The following is an 18,233-nucleotide window of genomic DNA, read 5'->3' as shown; positions in this document are numbered from 1 at the left end:
GGGCAGGGATAAAAGGTCATGCTGCATGTAGCTTGGAGTGAATCAATAACTTTTAGAAGTGCTAAGCCACACCAAAACTAATTATTTTTGTGGTCCAGAAAATACATTAGTGCTGCATTATGATGCTGGCATAGGCAAGTGGAATCCATCAAAGTCACTGGTCTCAGTTGGTGGGGGAGAGCAGCTTGCTTTGAGAAGAAGCTGCTCCTCCTGTTGCAGGCAGTGTTAAGGGGTGTGCTGAAGGGAAAGTGGAGGAGCGATCCCTGTTTCCTTCCCATAATACTTCTTGTTAGAAATGTTCTAGCTACATACTACTCTGCCCCTCCTTTCAAGAGAGAAAAATTGGACTTACTGTGAAGTTTTGTTGGTTTACCTTACCCAAGTCCTAGAATGTCTGAGTGTGTTATGAATACAATATTTATAGAGGATATCATCTAGGTTGGGGACTCCTGGGGACTTCCAGCTACTCTTGTTCTCTTTGGATTGATAATATTGTTATCTAATATTAATGGTTTCCCCCCTTTGAATTCAATGTTTAAGTTTAGATATATCTACAGTGGTACCTCTGGATGCCAACAGGATTCGTTCCGGAGCCCCGTTCACATCCTGAAGTGAATGCAAGCCGCGTCTGCGCATGCACGGGTCGCGATTCCCCACTTCCGCGCATTCGCTTGATGTCATTTTGAGCGCATGCACGAGCAGCGAAACCCGGAAGTAACGTGTTCCGTTACTTCCGGGTCGCCGCAGAACGCAACCCAAAAATGCTCAACCCGAAGCATATTTAACCCGAGGTATGGCTGTATATTGAGAAGGATGTGTGTGTTTTGCTCCTCTGTTACTTTTTTGTAGCAGTAGGTAAAGCGTCTCCTCAAAGTATACTTCCCTCCCATCACCACCAAAAATGAAACCTTATTCCTACCCTGGCACTAATCTCCTTGATAAAGCATAGTGGGCTGAGAGCCAGTTCCTTCTCATTGGACGAATACAGCTGTCTTTTTACAAAGGGTTTTGCTTGTCCCCCTTTGCTCATTATGGGACACTGTATTCTGTACAATGATTATATAAAAGCAAAATTATCAAAATAAAGACTTTTAGCATGCTTATGCGAATGTTCTCTAGTAGTTGGAATAAGGATTGGATTCTAAGGGTTCTGTGTGCAAGAGGTTTGGAGAGAGAACTTAGTTCCAAGAACTAAGAAAAGTTTTAGGTAGGGAAACAAGTGCAGCCTTTGTAGGCAATCGTTTGGATCGTTTCTTCATCTCCTTAGTGTTCATGTAATGTATTGACCTCTGCTATGTCTATGAAAGCAATTTACATTTAGAAGAGCTGTTATCACACTTGCCATAAAGAAATCAGTATTTGTATTCATAGAACCGGGATACTTTTAACAACCTGAAACAAAAAGGAAGTTCATGCTTTATCTCCATTTGCCTTTGTTTTATTTTATTTTGTGTTGGTCACAAATTGCATTTGTACGTTGTGTGAGACTTAATTTTATTTGCACTTTTATATACCACCTTGCAATCTGCTGATGGAGGGTGGTTTAGAAATATTCTCAATATATAAAAATACATTTTGATTGTCTTAACTCCTAAGACTCTAATAGCCTTGTACGGGGATTCAACATTGTACTGAGGAGTAAGTGGAAGTTATTTGAAATATCATATTGTTCTTGTCAGCATCTCCATTCAGCTGTGACTTGTTTATTATGCGCTTTGCAGATAAGGTTGCTTACATGCTGTCCACCTTTGATGCTACAGTTGGGTCAGAAGTGTCATTAGTATCATATTTTGCTGTTGGCTATCTGTTTCGGTTAATATCACATTAGGCCACAGAGAGCATACTTAAGAAGCTACATGCAACTGTATACACAATGCACCATAGACTGCTCTGGCTGATCAAATTTGCTTGGGAAGAACTCGACTTAAAACTGTCTCCTCTAATATACAGTATTGTCTTAGTGCTGGAAATTTTCTGGTAATATGACTGACCAATCCTCCCAAAATAGTGGTGCTATGGGATAGCCATAGGTGGCTCATCTGGTATGGTGCAGCTGCTACATTAGTTTCTCAGCAGATGGATTACTTTTGCTTACCAAGAAGTCAATACGATGCGAATTTGGCAGTCCTGCTGACATGCTTGCACTGCGCTGACTTCCCTGCCACAACTCCCATCTCCTAGTAAGTAACAGCATCACATCTGCTGGGAAACTAGCATAGCAGCTGTTACCCTGGCAGCTGAGACCACATAACACCAGTCCTGAAAGACCTACACTGGCTCCCAGTATGTTTCTGAGCACAATTCAAAGTATGGGTGCTGACCTTTAAAGCCCTAAACGGCCTCGGTCCAGTATACCTGAAGGAGTGTCTCCTCCCCCATCGTTCAGCACGGACACTGAGGTCCAGCTCCGAGGGCCTTCTGGCAGTTCCCTCGCTGCAAGAAGTGAGGTTGCAGGGAACTAGGCAGAGGGCCTTCTCAGTGGTGGCACCCGCCCTGTGGAATGCCCTCCCACCAGATGTCAAGGAAATAAACAACTATCTGACTTTTAGAAGACATCTGAAGGCAGTCCTGTTTAGGGAAGTTTTTAATGTTTGAAGTTTTATTCTGTTTAATATTCTGTTGGAAGCCGCCCAGAGTAACCCAACCAGATGGGCGGGATAATAATAATAATAATAATAATAATAATAATAATAATAATAATAATAATAAATGTTTCTGAGGACAGCATAATTGAAGTCTGAGAACCACTGTGGCAATTTCTGGATTTGAGTACTGCCTGAGACTACTCAGCACTGAAAGGCTGAAAGATTCCAACAGGCAAGAAGTATCATACATGCAGACAGGCCTGATGCCAGCATTGTTTTGCAACTTTGAAAATGAGCAACCTATGTCTACATTCAGCTCTTGTGTAGCAAAACATAAGCTGCTTCATCTTTAGGGTGACTGTGAACACTGGAGCCATCAGAGGAAGGGAAATTGCTGATTGATCCCTAGAACCTCATCTCCTCAGCTGCATTTTTTGTTAGATCATAATTACTGAGAACCTTTCCCCCCCCCCTGAAAATATATATATAATCTGTTTGAAGCAGAAATATCCAGATGACTGAACAGACCAAGACTATATGTATGGATATATTATTCTAGAATCTGTTTCAGGCAAACTCAAGAGGAGGGCTTCAAGGTATGGTGTCAAATAAGAAATAGTATGGTGTCAAATAAGAAATCCTAGGTAACTTAGTAACCACCAGATGGTTCTAATTTTTATTGGTTTTCCATGTAGAACTGATATGTGTAAATATATGCCTTTGAGCTGTTGATTTTAAACTTTGTCAGCTAAAATGACACCATAGCTATGCAATACATTAGAAGAAAAGGCTTCTTTGCAACACGTAATGGGGAATATTTTCACTCTCTGACCTTCCTACATGAATGTAAAATTTCTCTCTCTGTTTCAGAGCCATTATCAACCATTTCAATCCAAAGATAGAGTCTTACGCAGCTGTGAATCACATCTCACAGCTTTCAGAAGAACAGGTGAGTTACATGCATATTTTTAATTCTGTTATTTCTTATGGAGCACTGTTCAGAAGAGTTCACCCTACTCTGTCCCGGCTGACTGCATTGGAAGCCTTATATTACCCCTTGCTAGGGTTTAGCAAGCTTTCAAAATAGCATCACATGAGCAATAAATGGGGCATGTGCTGCCACATGGTTTAAGTCTAGGAAGGCAGAGCTGTGGCCCAGGAAGAAAGACTTTTTCCAAGACTACCCTGAATTGAAAGAGAATGCACAGCAGGGTCAAGGTGGTTTCTCATTTGCAAATGTGTACTTGATAAGTGATGACTCTGGAAATGCACAGTGAGACCTTGGGAAACATTTGGAATGCAACTTAATTTGGGGGAGTGCTAGGATTATGTGAATATACGCAATAGTTGATGCAGACTTTTCAGTGTAATGGAATTCACTAAGCCATGAATAGCTATTTTAAGTACATTTCTAAATGAGGAGATTTTTCATAGAGAGAGCAATTAGGGTTATATTTTATTTTATCATAATTCAACCTGATTCCTCTACTTCCTTGCCTGTCAGAGCTGTGTAAATGGGCCTTCCTGAAGTTAAATAGCTTCAGGGAGGAAAAGGTTGACCTTCTTGTCCATTTCATTAAAACACACAGAGAGAACTGGGGCTTAGGAATTTTGAAGCTTGGCAGTAGCTAGTCATACACTCGGTCCACCCTTCTTTCCCTTCAGTTACAATTTATTATGTTGATGCATTGCAAGATAACCTGAAGTTAGGGGTTAATGATGCAGCATCCTTGTTCTTGTTGGCTTTCCTTTGTACAGTTCCTCTGCAGAAAGAGTACTGCCAAGCTCCAGACAATCTATTCAACTTAATTTTCTTGCCAGGAGTTGCTGTACCCGTTACTATGTTCTATGATGTTGTATTTTACAGATTCTCATTCATCTGTTCACTGTTGATTATATCAGCCTATGCTTTTTTTACTTCTTTTTTTAAACCCTTTCAGCACGTGCAGTAATTGAAAATGGGGCCCTGGATGTGGGAGGCTTCGCAACCATGCTTGGCTTAGTCTGCTAGTTTTAAGAAAGGGAAGCAGCTTCTCCCTGTCAGTGCAGTGGAGCATTCATCCCCCAGCAGTTCAGGGAGGTCATGCTGAATTCCTTCTTCACCACACGCCTGTGCTTTAAATAAAACCACCAGCAGCAGCAGGCGGCAGGTAATGAAATCAGCTCTGATGCACAGAGCAGTTTGAGGAGAGATTATTAGGAAGCAGGGAAGTGGTTTGATTTCTTCTTTCAAATGGAAGCATTACCCCAAAGTGGCAGAAAGATCAAAATAGAGAGGAGTTAATTAAAAAGAGGTGGGACCTCCGGATGGCATCCAAAGGAGGAAGGTCTAGGCTAGGGCTATGCTAAATGGTAGCCACTTCAATTTTGTGCATGGAGGTAAAGCTTTGGAGAAGGGGTGGAATGTTCAGTGAACACTCAAATTTTGTTTACCTTCCTATCTCCTCACTGCTATTCACTGCCTGGTTTTTTAAACTGGAACATCTTCCTGGGACTAATGAACCTAGCCAATCACAGATCAGGTAGTGAGAGTAATGATTTCACTGAGGGCAAATGAAGCCAATATATTTGTTTCTATTTTTAGTTATTAAATTTGTATACTGCCCCCATCACCTGTAGTCCTCAGGTCAGTTTACAACATAAAAATACAAGGCCAAAAAACCCCTCAAGAACAGAAACAAATCAATAACCACCCACACCTCCTTCCAGCAGGTTGCTTTGCCCTCACCATGAACCATGATATCAGAGATAGGAGGGATCTTGCACCTGTTGTCAAGGCAACCAGGCTTGGCTATCTTGGTCATTGCTACATTGGACTGGGGTGGATTCATTGGTTAATAGCCTTTGCTGTCACTGTCCCCACACAATAGGTGAACATTTGAGCCCCTTTTCTTCGACCCTTCCAAAAAAATAAAAAAAATGAAGGAAGGGTCTGCATTTTGTAGATGCTAGAAAGGTTTTGAGAAACAACTCTCTTTGATTCAGCATTTCTCTATATGTCCATCCTAAGAGGGCCTTAGATCTGCTTCTGCAGTGAGAATCATGGAATCATTCTGGATATGGGATTCTGCTCTATTTTTGATTTTTTTAAGCTAAATATTTCTGAATGCTTCTGCTTTTAACCAATCTAATAATGAGCTAAAATATATATTCCAGTGTTTTGAACAAATAGCTTGACTAGATAGCACACACAGACTGTTAATAATTTGGAACATCATATTAAATACATTGGCTAAAGCAGGGGGAGGGGGAGAGAGCGCAATATTTTTTGGCAGTAGTGTGTTGTGAGCATTGAATATGCTTTTTTGAAAGGATATCTCCTGTTAAAATCTGATAAGAAATCCAATTTTGTAACTTATAAATAATTAAGTAAATTGCATGATTATTCAAAACTAGGGAATGTCATTGTGATCAAGTCTACCCCCACCCCCTGGCTATGCAGGCAACTCCACAAAGCAATTGTTGCATCCAGGCATTGTGATTTAGTTAACATGCTTCTCAGTTTGTGTCCACATGCAGGCTTTCCCAATTTTATAATACATAGAGTACTTCTTATTGTTCACTATGCATTTGCCTCTCAATACTTGCTCATTTTTTGTCCCTCCATTTCATTTTCTACTCTACTGGATGTGGATGTGGGGAGGATAATTAAATTTAACCCTCAGAGTGTGTGGGCTACTCTGCTGGTCACTCCCCCAAAGAGATGGACCAGAACAAGCCATATTGTGGAAACCTTCAAGCGACTGCTGTAATTTTTGCTGCACAGTCAGGGCAGATGTATTCAGCCAGTTCTGTCTTTGTGCCCCGTTTCTTTCAATCAGCTGTAGCAAAACTACTATATCATGCTGTCATTCCACATTGTTATTCTGCATTGTCATGCATTTCCTATCTAGTTCTCCTGATTCAAACCTTTAGTAATTTTGCTGGGATTGTCTGTCTCATGACATTTAGCTCTTCCCTTAGTGATTACAGTTATGATGTAATAAGAGCTCTGTTGCTCAGTAATACTAATTTGTGTAAAGCTATTAGCTAAATTTTCTTTTGCTCCCTCTGCTTTTCATCAGTTTATTTCAAACAAGTTTTTAAAAGCAAATAAACTTAGGAGTTGCTGTTTGCAGGCTCACATATCCCCACCATGATCCTAAGTGCTGTGCTCTGTTCTCTTTACATCTGGGTATGTACTGAGTCCCCAGCTACAGGTAAATTAATATAGTAGTTGCTTTAAGTGGCTGTTCTTGGTATTTTGAGCAGGAAAGAATATGTTCAAGCTTTTTCAAGCCACTGTTAATTTGTTTCATGGTCAGGTCATATATCCATAAATGTCTTTGTGCATGTGTATTTAGTACTCCAAAACCGATACAAGAAAGATCTGAAATGGTCCTCATTGTTAACAGGCTCTTTCATACACACTCACCAAAATAACCACCAGAATTTCATAAATGTCCAGCTTTCATTTAAGTATGAAGTGTACTCCGGAATTTTAACCTTTGTTTTCTGGGGCTTGAATTCCAAGCTCATGGATGATATCAGCTTGCTGAAGTGGTCGTTTTCTTACTTCTAGTACGCATTGTGCTAGTTTACTGTTCGAGTAGCACACATGAGTTATGTAATACCTTGTGACAGCTTTAGAGCATGCATATGACAACATTAATTGTGTCCCCAAAATATCCCTGCTTAACTACAGAGAGAGAGAGAGAGAGAGAGAGAGAGAGAGAGAGAGAGAGAGAGAGAAGCCTCAGAGCAATTGCTTTAGTGCCTTTTAGTGGCTTCCATTAAATTTAATGTATTGGTTGCAATAAAACAAATGTCACTGGAGCAGGATGGAATGGGCGGAAAAGCCACATTGGAGACAGGATTGGCTTGCCATATACCAGGGGCAGTTTATCGTCCAGGAGAGTTGATCCCTCCTTCCCCTGGTTTTTCAGCCATTTCATAAATGTATTTTCTAATTTAGTTATATTTTAATTACATGGAAGAATCAAGGCTTTTCAGGGCAGCAAGTATACTTTGGCAATGATGTTTTCTGAGTTTATCAGACTCACTTGTATCTATGTACAGGACTTAGCTTGACAGTTTAGGAAAGATCTTCAAGTGCAACTTCTTCATAGTTCAGAAGCAAAAAATATTTCTTTTTGATAACTAAAGGGGAACACACATTACAGGTTTCTGTCTGAGATAGCCAAGATGCCAAGGTAAATTAATTTTTTTTAATTACTTGAATTAAAACTAATTGTATTCAGTTACTGCAAACAATTAAATTTCCAAAATATCTGTCAGGTTTCCCTGAGTACATATGTGATGGGTGGAATTCAATGTCACGCTCCTCCAAATGTTCCATCTGTGCAAGCATTGCAGCTTGCCAGATGAAGCAATCCCCCCTCTCCTACCGCTGTGTGCTATTCTTGGATTTCTCACTGCCCCTGAGCCACATTCAAGGTACATGGTGACGGAGGAAGAAGAAGAAGAAGAAGAAGAGTTTGGATTTGATATCCCGTTTTATCACTACCCTAAGGAGTCTCAAAGCGGCTAACATTCTCCTTTCCCTTCCTCCCCCACAACAAACACTCTGTGAGGTGAGTGGGGCTGAGAGACTTCAAAGAAGTGTGACTGGCCCAAGGTCACCCAGCAGCTGCATGTGGAGGAGCGGAGACGCGAACCCGGTTCCCCAGATTACGAGACTACCGCTCTTAACCACTGCACCACACTGGCTCTGTGTGCACACTGGAGAGGGTGCAAAAGCAGAAGTCCTTGCACAAGACTTTCACTGATGGGACACATTAGGTTAACTTTGCCCATTATAATCAGCTCAATGAGAAGATTACAATTTTTGCAAGATCAGGATGGAAGACATTCCTCTGATGGGGTGACACTTGTCACCAGATGTGACATGCAGGGTCCAACCAGGTCTTCTGCCTCATCTCCAAAGGGAGGAGCCATTCTGCCCACCAAGCCAACCCAGTTTGTGGGTGGTCTAGGTGGTGGGTTGAATGGCTCTATATAGCAATTTATCTTCTGACTATATGGTGTGTGTGTTTTCCAATTTTTTCTAAACTCTTTTTTTATCCAGTTTGGTTGAGTGTGTTCCTTCCTTTCCATGTTCTCATTCTGTTTCCTGCCGTGAAACATTAATTTTCTTCTTCATTAGTTTCTTTCCAGCCCCTTTCTTCTTCTCATTCAACCCCATTAAGTGTTTGTTCTCCTTCCTCCTCCACCCACCATCCCGGTGTGGTTCCCTGGGGTGTATGTGGGGTTTATTTTAGGAGTGATGATGAGTCCTGGGATCCTCAGAAAGGGTCTTGGAGGGTATTTAGCAGCTGTTTCTTCTTTTGAGATTTGTCTAGTGACACAGAGCACAACAGTTCCCAGTCACCTCTTCCAAAGGTGGAAATGTTTAAAGTGGTCTTTCAGCCACACCCCTCTCCTTGTTTCCTCACCGCTCCATAGTGAGCTATTCAGCCCTGCTCTCTGGTTCCAGGTATTCCAGCACCTTTAGTTCATCTGGACTGTCTGTGCTCCTTAGCCTTCTTGGCAATTGGTGTGTGGGCATCGTTTGAGAACAGAGCAGCGTCAGGTGCATCTCACCAATAGACTAGCTTGGCAGGAGCATCGTTTTGGATTTCATGCATGTCTGCAGGTACTGGCTTCCCACCAGGAAACTAGCTCAGCGGGGAGGCCTATTGAGGCTAGGGCATTAGGTACTAGGTGCATCATCCCAATAAACTGGCTAGGCAAGAATACATTTCCTGTGCTATAGCTGTTTAGTAGTTCACTGTCACAGGAGTGTGCTAGTCAGTAATAACACAGTTCAAAGATGGAGTTAACTTTCTATTAGCAAAAACATGACCTCCACAGACTTGGTTGTGTGTCAGGCCTAATGAGCAGAGTAGCTCATTCCCAATGGTCTTCCTCCATGAAAATCAGCAAGACTAAAAGTCCCTGCCTCCTCACCAGGGCTTTTCCCATGCAATCAAAGACCGCACCTGCATGCAGTCAAGCTCTCCTCCAAAGTTTTCATATCTCTTCTGGTTCTGGGAGACAAGTGGGGAAGGGAGCTTGCTGCAGCAGGAAGAGGAGACACCTGTGACTCTTCGTCAGCATGGCTCATTTCTGCCTCTTGGCCTCCTTCATCCTACTGTCCTGCTTCAACTTCTACCTCTGATTCTGGACTTCTCTCTGCCACAGACTTTCCCAGCTCACTAAGTCCTGTTACCTCTTCAGCTTCTAACACCTCCTCTTCCCAGTCTTCTCCCTCTGACTACTCATCGTTGTCCCACCACCACTCCCTGGGCTTTGAGCCTTCTCCAGCTGGTTCCTTCCAGCATTCCTCTTTCTCCAGCCAGTTCATGGCAATGACTATATCCTAGGTATAGATTAAATTTGAATTTAGAAACTGTAGGAGGTAAGCTACTAATGCATCAAAGTGAACACAAGAATTTCCGCTTGCACAGTGGAACTTCCCTCCCTCTCCACTTCCTGTGCACACCCTCCTCAAATTTAAGAAGCATGCAGGGGGAGGGAAGGGGAGGTGGGAGAACGTTCCGTTGCACAAGCAATAGTCCTTGCACTGATGCAACAATTGCCTTAGTGCTATGTTGGATTCCACCCTATATTTTTTCCTATCTATTTTTTGTGTGGTTTGCTTGTTTCTACTGTACTCCAACTCCACAAATCCTGTATGCTGGGATATTCTTAAACAAATCTTTACCATTTTACTGCTAATTATTTTAAGGGCTGTTGCTTGTTGGTAATCTAGTTATTTCAAATAATTAACTTCGATGTTACTTCAGTTAATTAACTTGAACTAATTAATTTCTTGTTTTATAGATACTCCTTTGTCCCATTCAAGCACTTGGGGTCAGAAAGCACTTTCTGCTACATGGCAGCAGGGCGGGGGGACTAATCAATGTGGATCTTTTTGCTGCTAAGGATGTTCAGATTCTGTGTTTCTAATGTGCAGTTAAAAGACAGTGGTTGGGATACTAGGGATCCTCTCACACCAGGTGTTTTTTATTGTACAGATATAGAGGTCAAGAGTTAAGACATCCTGCTATGCAGCACCAAACATCCAGCATGGAATGCCTGTCTCGGTGTCAGAATAGCAAGCTGAGTTTACGAAACATATTTGTTGAGAGCCAGTGTGGTGTAGTGGTTAAGAGCAGTAGACTCGTAATCTGGGGAACCGGGTTCGCGTCTCCACTCCTCCGCATGCAGCTGCTGGGTGACCTTGGGCTAGTCACACTTCTCTGAAGTCTCTCAGCCCCACTCACCTCACAGAGTGTTTGTTGTGGGGGAGGAAGGGAAAGGAGATTGTTAGCCGCTTTGAGACTCCTTAGGGTAGTGATAAAGCGGGATACCAAATCCAAACTCTTCTTCTTCTTCTTCTTAGCTGTCCCGTACAATAGGGTGTGCTATCTTAAGTCTGCATGAGGATGCAGGCAGAAACATTTTGAGAGACAAGGCTGCTATTTTGAACAGCTTTCAAAGTGTTGTATGATGTGTCTAATTTTAGATACTCTTTCAGAGATGGCTTTGTTCACTGTTTTGGTATATTGAAACTTGCCACGAACCTCTGTGATAGGGTAGGTTCAGTGGTAGTAAAACTGCTGCTCCCTAAGCATCAACTCAAGAGTAGCATAGCAGATTATTAACCTATTTTCTATTTATAATCCAAATTCACTGGGTTACAGGCTAGTGCTCAGAGCACACTCATTAGTTCTATTTTTTATTATCTCTGCGTTTGCTTGTAGAAAAATGCCTAATAACTTCCATAATTTAATTCCATCAGTTGGAGCAGGGGGTACTTGTGGCTTTCTTAACACTGAGGCTTAATGTGTTGGGACTTGTGAAGCTCACTGAGATTTTTGTGATGGAGGATGTTGTCAAGTTCAAAGTGATGCTGTTGATTAGCCCTACCATTAACCATCTGCTCCAGTTGGTTAAAGTGCCACTGAAGAACAATCAAAAGAGCCTGCGTTTAAAATAGATTAAATTACAACTTTTTGCATCTGATATTAAAGAAGGAGCTGTCGCTTGTTAGCTTTTGTAAGCATTTGATTATCTGTATCCCCCCCCCCCTAGTTTTCCTGAAACCAAGGGGACAATAAGCACTGACTGCTTTCAGGCATTGACTTCAGTAGCATGACATGCAAGTGCTATGTAAGCTGCCCTCCTGACACTGCCTGCCCTCCCGTTGCTTTCTCCTGGATTATCTGCGCTGTGTAGGTGACATCTATTCCCCATGGTGGCAAACTAGGTCATCTGATTTTTATTTGCTTCCTAGGAGGGGGAAGCAGATCAACCACTATGTCTCCTGGAGCATCAGAACAAATGCTTGTGAGGCAAAAAGGTGCAGTGTCTGTAGGGAGACAACGTAAAAGCAGGAGAATGAACGCTGCTTTGGTGGTTGTTTTGCCTCTCACCTTCAGATACTGCGAATTCAGTTCAAAGTGTTAGCCGGCAAAGACTGTCAGCCCCTAGGTGCCTAAAGGGATGCTTTTCATTCCACATGAAGGGAATCCTGCATATCTCGGCTGAGATGTGTCACTGTTCTGTGTTGTATCTGTCCTGGAGAGCCAGGAGATTGAATAATGCCAAATTAATGGAGAACTAGGTGCAAAAAAGGGCCACTATTTTGTTAAATTGAAATAGCTGTATTGAGTCGCGTCAAGGGAAATGGTGGGTATAAAAAATGTATAAATAAATAACTATATGGAGAGCAACCAAATTTTTAGTTTAAAGAGAGCAGGGCAAGTCAGAAAGGTGATATGCAGGAGCCAAACAAATGGACCATTATACTGACATTCCTCTCTTCTCCTTGTGGTAGAGGAGGATAGTTTTCACCTGCTGTACCTCTTCCTGGTGAAAGGTGAATTCTGGACACTAGGATGAGGGATGGCCCTATTTTCTTAATAGGGTTCAAGATCTTTACAGAGCTTCTTTTTCTTACCATGTTCTCTTCCCTGTCTTTGCTAATTAGAGGCCCATGGTACCCAGACCAAAGTAAGGAAGAAAATATGCCCTATGCCAGCCTGTCACTTTAAGATTACCCAGTTTTTCTAGCCCTTGGTTCTCCTCTGGTGGGGAGACAACTGTCTGTAGGGAGACAACGTAAAAGCAGGAGAATGAACACTGCTTTGGTGGTTGGTTTGCCTCTCACCTTCAGATACTGCGAATTCAGTTCAAAGTGTTAGCCGGCAAAGACTGTCAGCCCCTAGGTGCCTTCCTTACAATTTCCCAATACGCAGGCTGGGGAAAGGCTGCTAGGCTGCTGTCTCCTAGGTGTCATTGCTACCTTGCCTGATTCATCCCCTGGTTAAGAGCCACCTGTCAGGCAGAACCAACGTGGGTCAAGTGTCTTAAAAGCTGGACTGTTGCAAACAAAATTGGTTGTCCCTCAACTTCACAAATAAAATACTTTTGATCTCTGATGTATTTAGTTTTATACCAATAGCTTTAAAAAATTTTGGAAGCGTGTTGGTTTCTTTTAACAGTACTTGGAATCTGAAAGTCAGCAAGATGGTCAGGTATATGGTTCTATCCCTCTTCTGACGATGGGCAGATAAGGGTCTATGTTGAACGTACCATATGATTGCCTGGCAACCATTCCTCTTGCCACCAGTAGCAGCTTCTGAATGCTTTGCTCCAGTGAAGCAAGCAAACAATCAAAATAAAACAAAGCTCCCCCCCCCATAAGCAAGGCAATAGTTTATCTTCTTGACAAAGAGGCAGATGGTCTCACAGATACGTAGTTCCATCCCCCTGAAATAATTAAAGTTTCTATTTCCCCCCCTTAAAGGGAATTTGGAATGGGACGACAGAATCTGTCACTACATCCTCCATGCCAAAAAGTTCCAGATCTAGAGGACTTCCTACAGCTTCTTAATTCTTATTCAAAAGTAGGCTCTGATTCTTCATTTAACAGATGACAGATTACCCTGCCCTGCTTTCTAGTTTCCCAAGTTATGCTGTTTGACTAGGATATATCCATCCCTGTATGAAAGATCAGATCACTTTCACATTCACAGCCAGTGTTCTAGACCATTCTTTTCCTTTGTGCCACCTGAGTGTGTGTTTTAAAAGAAAAGAGTCAGACAGGTATGGTGTTCTGAACTGCCCTGATTTTGCCTCAGTGGTCTCCCACACATTGTGGATAATGAGCCAAACTACTATCAGCTTAGCTGAAATGTTTGTCCCTTCCTAATCCTGACGTCTCTGCTCATGGGACGAGGAGCTCACACTCCTCTGCTGCCCAGCACAAAGTAACTGTGTCAATTGTCCCTTACCTTCCTTTGTACCACATGGTAGTTCTTCTCTCCAGCCAATTCCTGGCCAAGAAACTGACTCAGCCTGCATTTTTACACTGCTAAACTGTCTTGCACCTGGGTGAGGACATCGAGCATTTAGTGATCTGCATTCACAAACTAGAAACTACTGGGGGGAATATCTGGTACCCAGGACTTCTAGGGGATCCTATGCAAATCCATAGCAATGCATACATAGAACAATAAATAAGACTTGTAACATTTGTGTGCACATGATATTTTTAAACCAATCATTAAACTGTGAAGAACCTTTCACGGAAGCAGGCAAACAGTTTCAGACGTCACAACCCCTGGTAGTAAAAGCTAACCACACCCAAAGGTCCCGGGCAAAGATGTGCATCCTCATCTATCGAGAGGACACCAATAGCATCAGCACAAGATGCACCTCAGAAGAGAGATCTATCTTTCCACAAGTGGGGGACCACCCAATAAAAGGTCTTCTCCTGCACTGTCACCTGTAAATGCAATTTGCAGGTGGAATCACAAAGACTGACTTCTCTATAAGTCTTAATGCCCAAGCAGGTTAATATCTCTTTTGAATATGGGGTCCCAAGTTGCTTAGGGCTTTTTTATAAGCACCCAGAATCTGGCTAAGAGGAGAATTGACAATCCTTTTTGACCCCATAAAATTCCCCACTATCTAGTTTCAGTGCCAACATGGAAAAGAGGATTGAATCTTTAGATGGACAGATAGCTGTCCCATAGAGGAAGAGTTAAAAAAAAAACATTTTTTTTAAGCTCTCAGCCTTTTCTGACCCACGCTCAAGTTATCATGAGTTTTGGTGCAGAGGAGGCAGTTTGACATGACGTGGGCTTTATTTTATCAGCATGAAACAACTCTCTTGCTGCTTCTCTGTCACAATTGCTGCAGTTACTTTTCCAGGAGGTTATACAGGAATATAAAGTAGGTCATGCTGTGCACTGTGGATTCCGTGCAATCCCAAATATGGAAACCTGCCTGTGCAGTCTAGAAGTGGGACATTCTAGAAAGTTCTGGAAGATTAGAGTTGCCACCACTCTCTTCTTTACCCAGGTATTTGGTGTTCTTTACATGGAGTGAGGGAGTTTGACCAACACCTTTTGGCTCAGTTTCTTTATGACCACATAGTGAGCAGCAGCAGAAAGGGATCTCTCATCATTTGGTAGTTCTGTAAGTTGTTGTTCCCATTCTCTTCCCCACCTCCAACTCTGTACGGATAGGGTATTGCTAAACCAAATGTGTCATGACTTCTTCCACCCCTTCCAAATTCTCTGAATTGGCCCGTCCTTGTCATTGCCTAGTTTGTCAACATTGTGAAGGCATCAGCCTTGTAGCGCTTCTTGAACTCTTCATCAACACTGCCTTTGGAATCTTTAGGCTCAGAAGCCTTTGGCTACTCAGTGCCATTACTGTATTTCATCACCTAAGCAGTTGTGGCTAAGCCTTGTGCCAGTGCCCCCTTTGTATCAGCATGTTAAGAAGCTTTATACAGTGGTACCTCTAGTTACGGACTCGATCCGTTCCAGGGTGCTGTTTGCACCCCGAAAGGTCCGCAGCTAGAGTGCCACTTCTGTGCATGCATGAGACGCGCAGAGCGCTTATGCACATGCGTGCACGGTGAAACCCAGAAGTATACACTTCCAGGCTTGCCACGTTCGTATCCTGAAAAAATGCTACCGGAGACTGATGTAACGAGGTACAACTGTACAGGATCTCCTTCTAATACTCCTACTTGTTGCACCATCATTTTATCAACCCTTTGACAGTGGCCAAACACTATAAACAGTTCAACATTGCCTACAGCAGTGAAAGTTTTAAACCTAACCTAATGGGCTGAAGAAGTTACTCTTGGCTATCATTTAAAATGGTTGAGAAGGAGAGAAGTGAGAAACATCCTTTTTCCTCCCCTCTGAGGTCAGAAGACAGAAGCGACGGACCAGACACGTGTTTCATTCCAGAAATCGTTTTTCCTCTGTACTTCACAAAAGGAAAAGAAGGCAAAGAACCACGATCTCCTCCTTCCTCCTGGCCCTCTTCACTGAGGAAGAGGTGTGAATTCTCACTGCATTTTTCATCTATCAAGTTGGGAGTGGGGGCAGGGGAACAGGCATGATGCCAGCACACTTCCTCCCCATCCACCAGCATTGGGGGTTGCCTCTAGCACTTCAGCCATGAAGAGGCAAAAGCAATCATAGACTCCCTACATGTTGAAGCCAGTCTTCCAAAGATGGTTGTGGAGTCTTTGAAAGCACCAAGCTATGCTGATGTCTGTCCAGCACGACTTCAGAGGTGCCATTCACAGTGACAACACCTGTAATTCTCAACTGTCTGGGCATTTAGAGTGAGTTAACATGAACATTGTTGTGAGCACTTGATTCTTCTAAGTCTGTCCCTTTCCCACCTGGACTGTCTGACTAGTGCTGCTCTGCTGTTGAAGTAAGTTAATAAAATTGTTGACTGGATTGATTCTGAATTACACTCTGTATTACTAAAAGAAATTAAATGCTAGATGAAGACATCGCTGCTCAGATGTCCTAGGATTCAAGACTTTGTTAGGCTAAAATACTGGGTTTTGTATAGAAACAATAATTTAGAAGAGGAAGTCTCCTTCTGCATGTCAACTTCCCAAATCATATATTCACATCAACATTAATACTTGTGTCAGACTTTAAAAATAAGTAATGATATACACAGCTTTTCCTTTATGGGCATTATCTCTGTGTAGGCAAAATCACCAGAGGGTGGTATTTTGGCTACTACATGCAGTCAATGCAAGGATTTCTGCTTGCACACTAGGACTTCCTCCCCTCTCTTCCCCCTTGTTCCTGTTCTGTGCCCTCCCCTAAACTACTCCAGAGGGCTGGGGGAACTCCTAGAATAAATTTAGGGGGCATGCAGGCAGGGCTGTAGCTAGGGGGTGGTGAGGTGGACCCCCGCCAGGGGCGCACAAAATCAGCTTAAAAATATGTTCATAAATATTGAGTATTGCCTCATAAGAAATGGTTTTAAATAGAGGGTGAATTGAATGGGTGGAGGGAGGGGGGGTTGTAGGACACGGCTGGGGGGGGCAATCTGGACGGTTCTGCCAGGGGCGCAAGATCACCTAGCTAAGGCTCTGCATGCAGGGGGAGAAAAGGGAGAGAATGTTCTATTGGTCAAGCAGAAATCTTTGTGCTGATGGAGCTTTCACTTTAGCACTATGTTGAATACAACCTAGAGACATGATTCTGCTGAGAAGGGATAATGGGGCAAGTCCATTAGGAGCGGGGAACCAAGCAATAGGAAAATAAAGACAAGAAAATAATAAAGAGAACTATTTGACTTGGAGCAAATGAGTGATTTTATAACAGGAAAAAGCAGCTAACATATTAATCCCTGCTGTGCAGCCTCTGTGTTCTTTTTGCAAATGATTTCTGAATGTCATCTAATCCTTCTAAAACTTAGGAAATACAGGCTTGTCTCTGTATGCAATGCTATGTAATCAGAGGAAATTAACCAGATGAAGTGAAGGGAGCTAACTAAATTGATAAATCATTGATGGTAAGGAGTTGTGTATGTGCTGTATCTAATTGCATTTTGTAAATTAATGCCCAACATGTTCCTGAAGGGTTGGTGTGCTGAACATATATGCAAAAATATGCTAAAATACCCCAGTGAGGCTTTGAAATCTGCCTGTTCATAGATCATTGTGCACATCACCTTCAATTGCTCTGGACAGCTTCTAACAGGGACTTTTTGCAGCCCTTGAATTTATGCAGTGGAAATTCACAATGGAAATTGAACAAGCCTCAGAGTCACGGAATAAATCAAATCTCATTTCTCCGTGTGTGGAGGGTGGGCTTTTTGTCCTGTCCCTTTGCCTTTCCAGCAACTTTTAAATTGTACTGTTTTCACACCACCAGGTCAGATCCACCTTTCCTTTTAATGATCAGTTCTTAGTGCTTGGCCACTTCCCTGAACCTTTTTTTAAAAAGAAAAAAAATCAGAGCTAATGGCTTCTCAGATGCCTGGTGCCTTGCTATAGCTCTGTAACTTTAATTCTTGCATGAGAATTGTTAGGCAGAAAGAATGATGGCCCTCTCAGGAATATAGGAAACTGCTTTATATTGAATCAGGCCATTGAGCTCATGTATTCTCTGCACCAATGATGGTAAATCTGTGGCCCTCAAGATTTTGCAGGGCTACAGTTCCAGTCATCCCTGAGCCATGCTCGCTGGGGCTGATGGGATTTAGAGGGCCAGAGGTTTCCCAATCCTTTTCTGTACCAACTGGTAGTAGTTCTCCAGGAAAGGGAGTCTTTCCCACCCCTTTCTGAAGACACCAGGAATTGAACCTGGAAGACCAGGT

The 18,233-nt window shown here is 42.5% G+C and overlaps 1 protein-coding gene across 4 annotated transcripts in view; it reads left to right on the top strand.

Moving 5' to 3' along the window:
- Positions 1 to 18,233, top strand: part of ARMH3 (armadillo like helical domain containing 3) — a 126,763-nt gene that overhangs the window by 92,847 nt on the left and 15,683 nt on the right. For all 4 annotated transcript variants that reach the window (XM_081863976.1, XM_081863973.1, XM_081863974.1 and 1 more), the window contains one exon: positions 3,456 to 3,534. In XM_081863976.1, coding sequence (XP_081720102.1) covers positions 3,456 to 3,534 — 79 coding nt within the window. The remainder of the gene's footprint in view (positions 1 to 3,455; positions 3,535 to 18,233) is intronic.

The sequence above is a fragment of the Podarcis erhardii genome (assembly GCF_964252035.2).
Source record: "Podarcis erhardii genome assembly, chromosome: 5".
Classification (NCBI taxonomy): Eukaryota; Metazoa; Chordata; class Lepidosauria; order Squamata; family Lacertidae; genus Podarcis; species Podarcis erhardii.
This window is presented reverse-complemented; position numbering and strand designations above follow the sequence as displayed.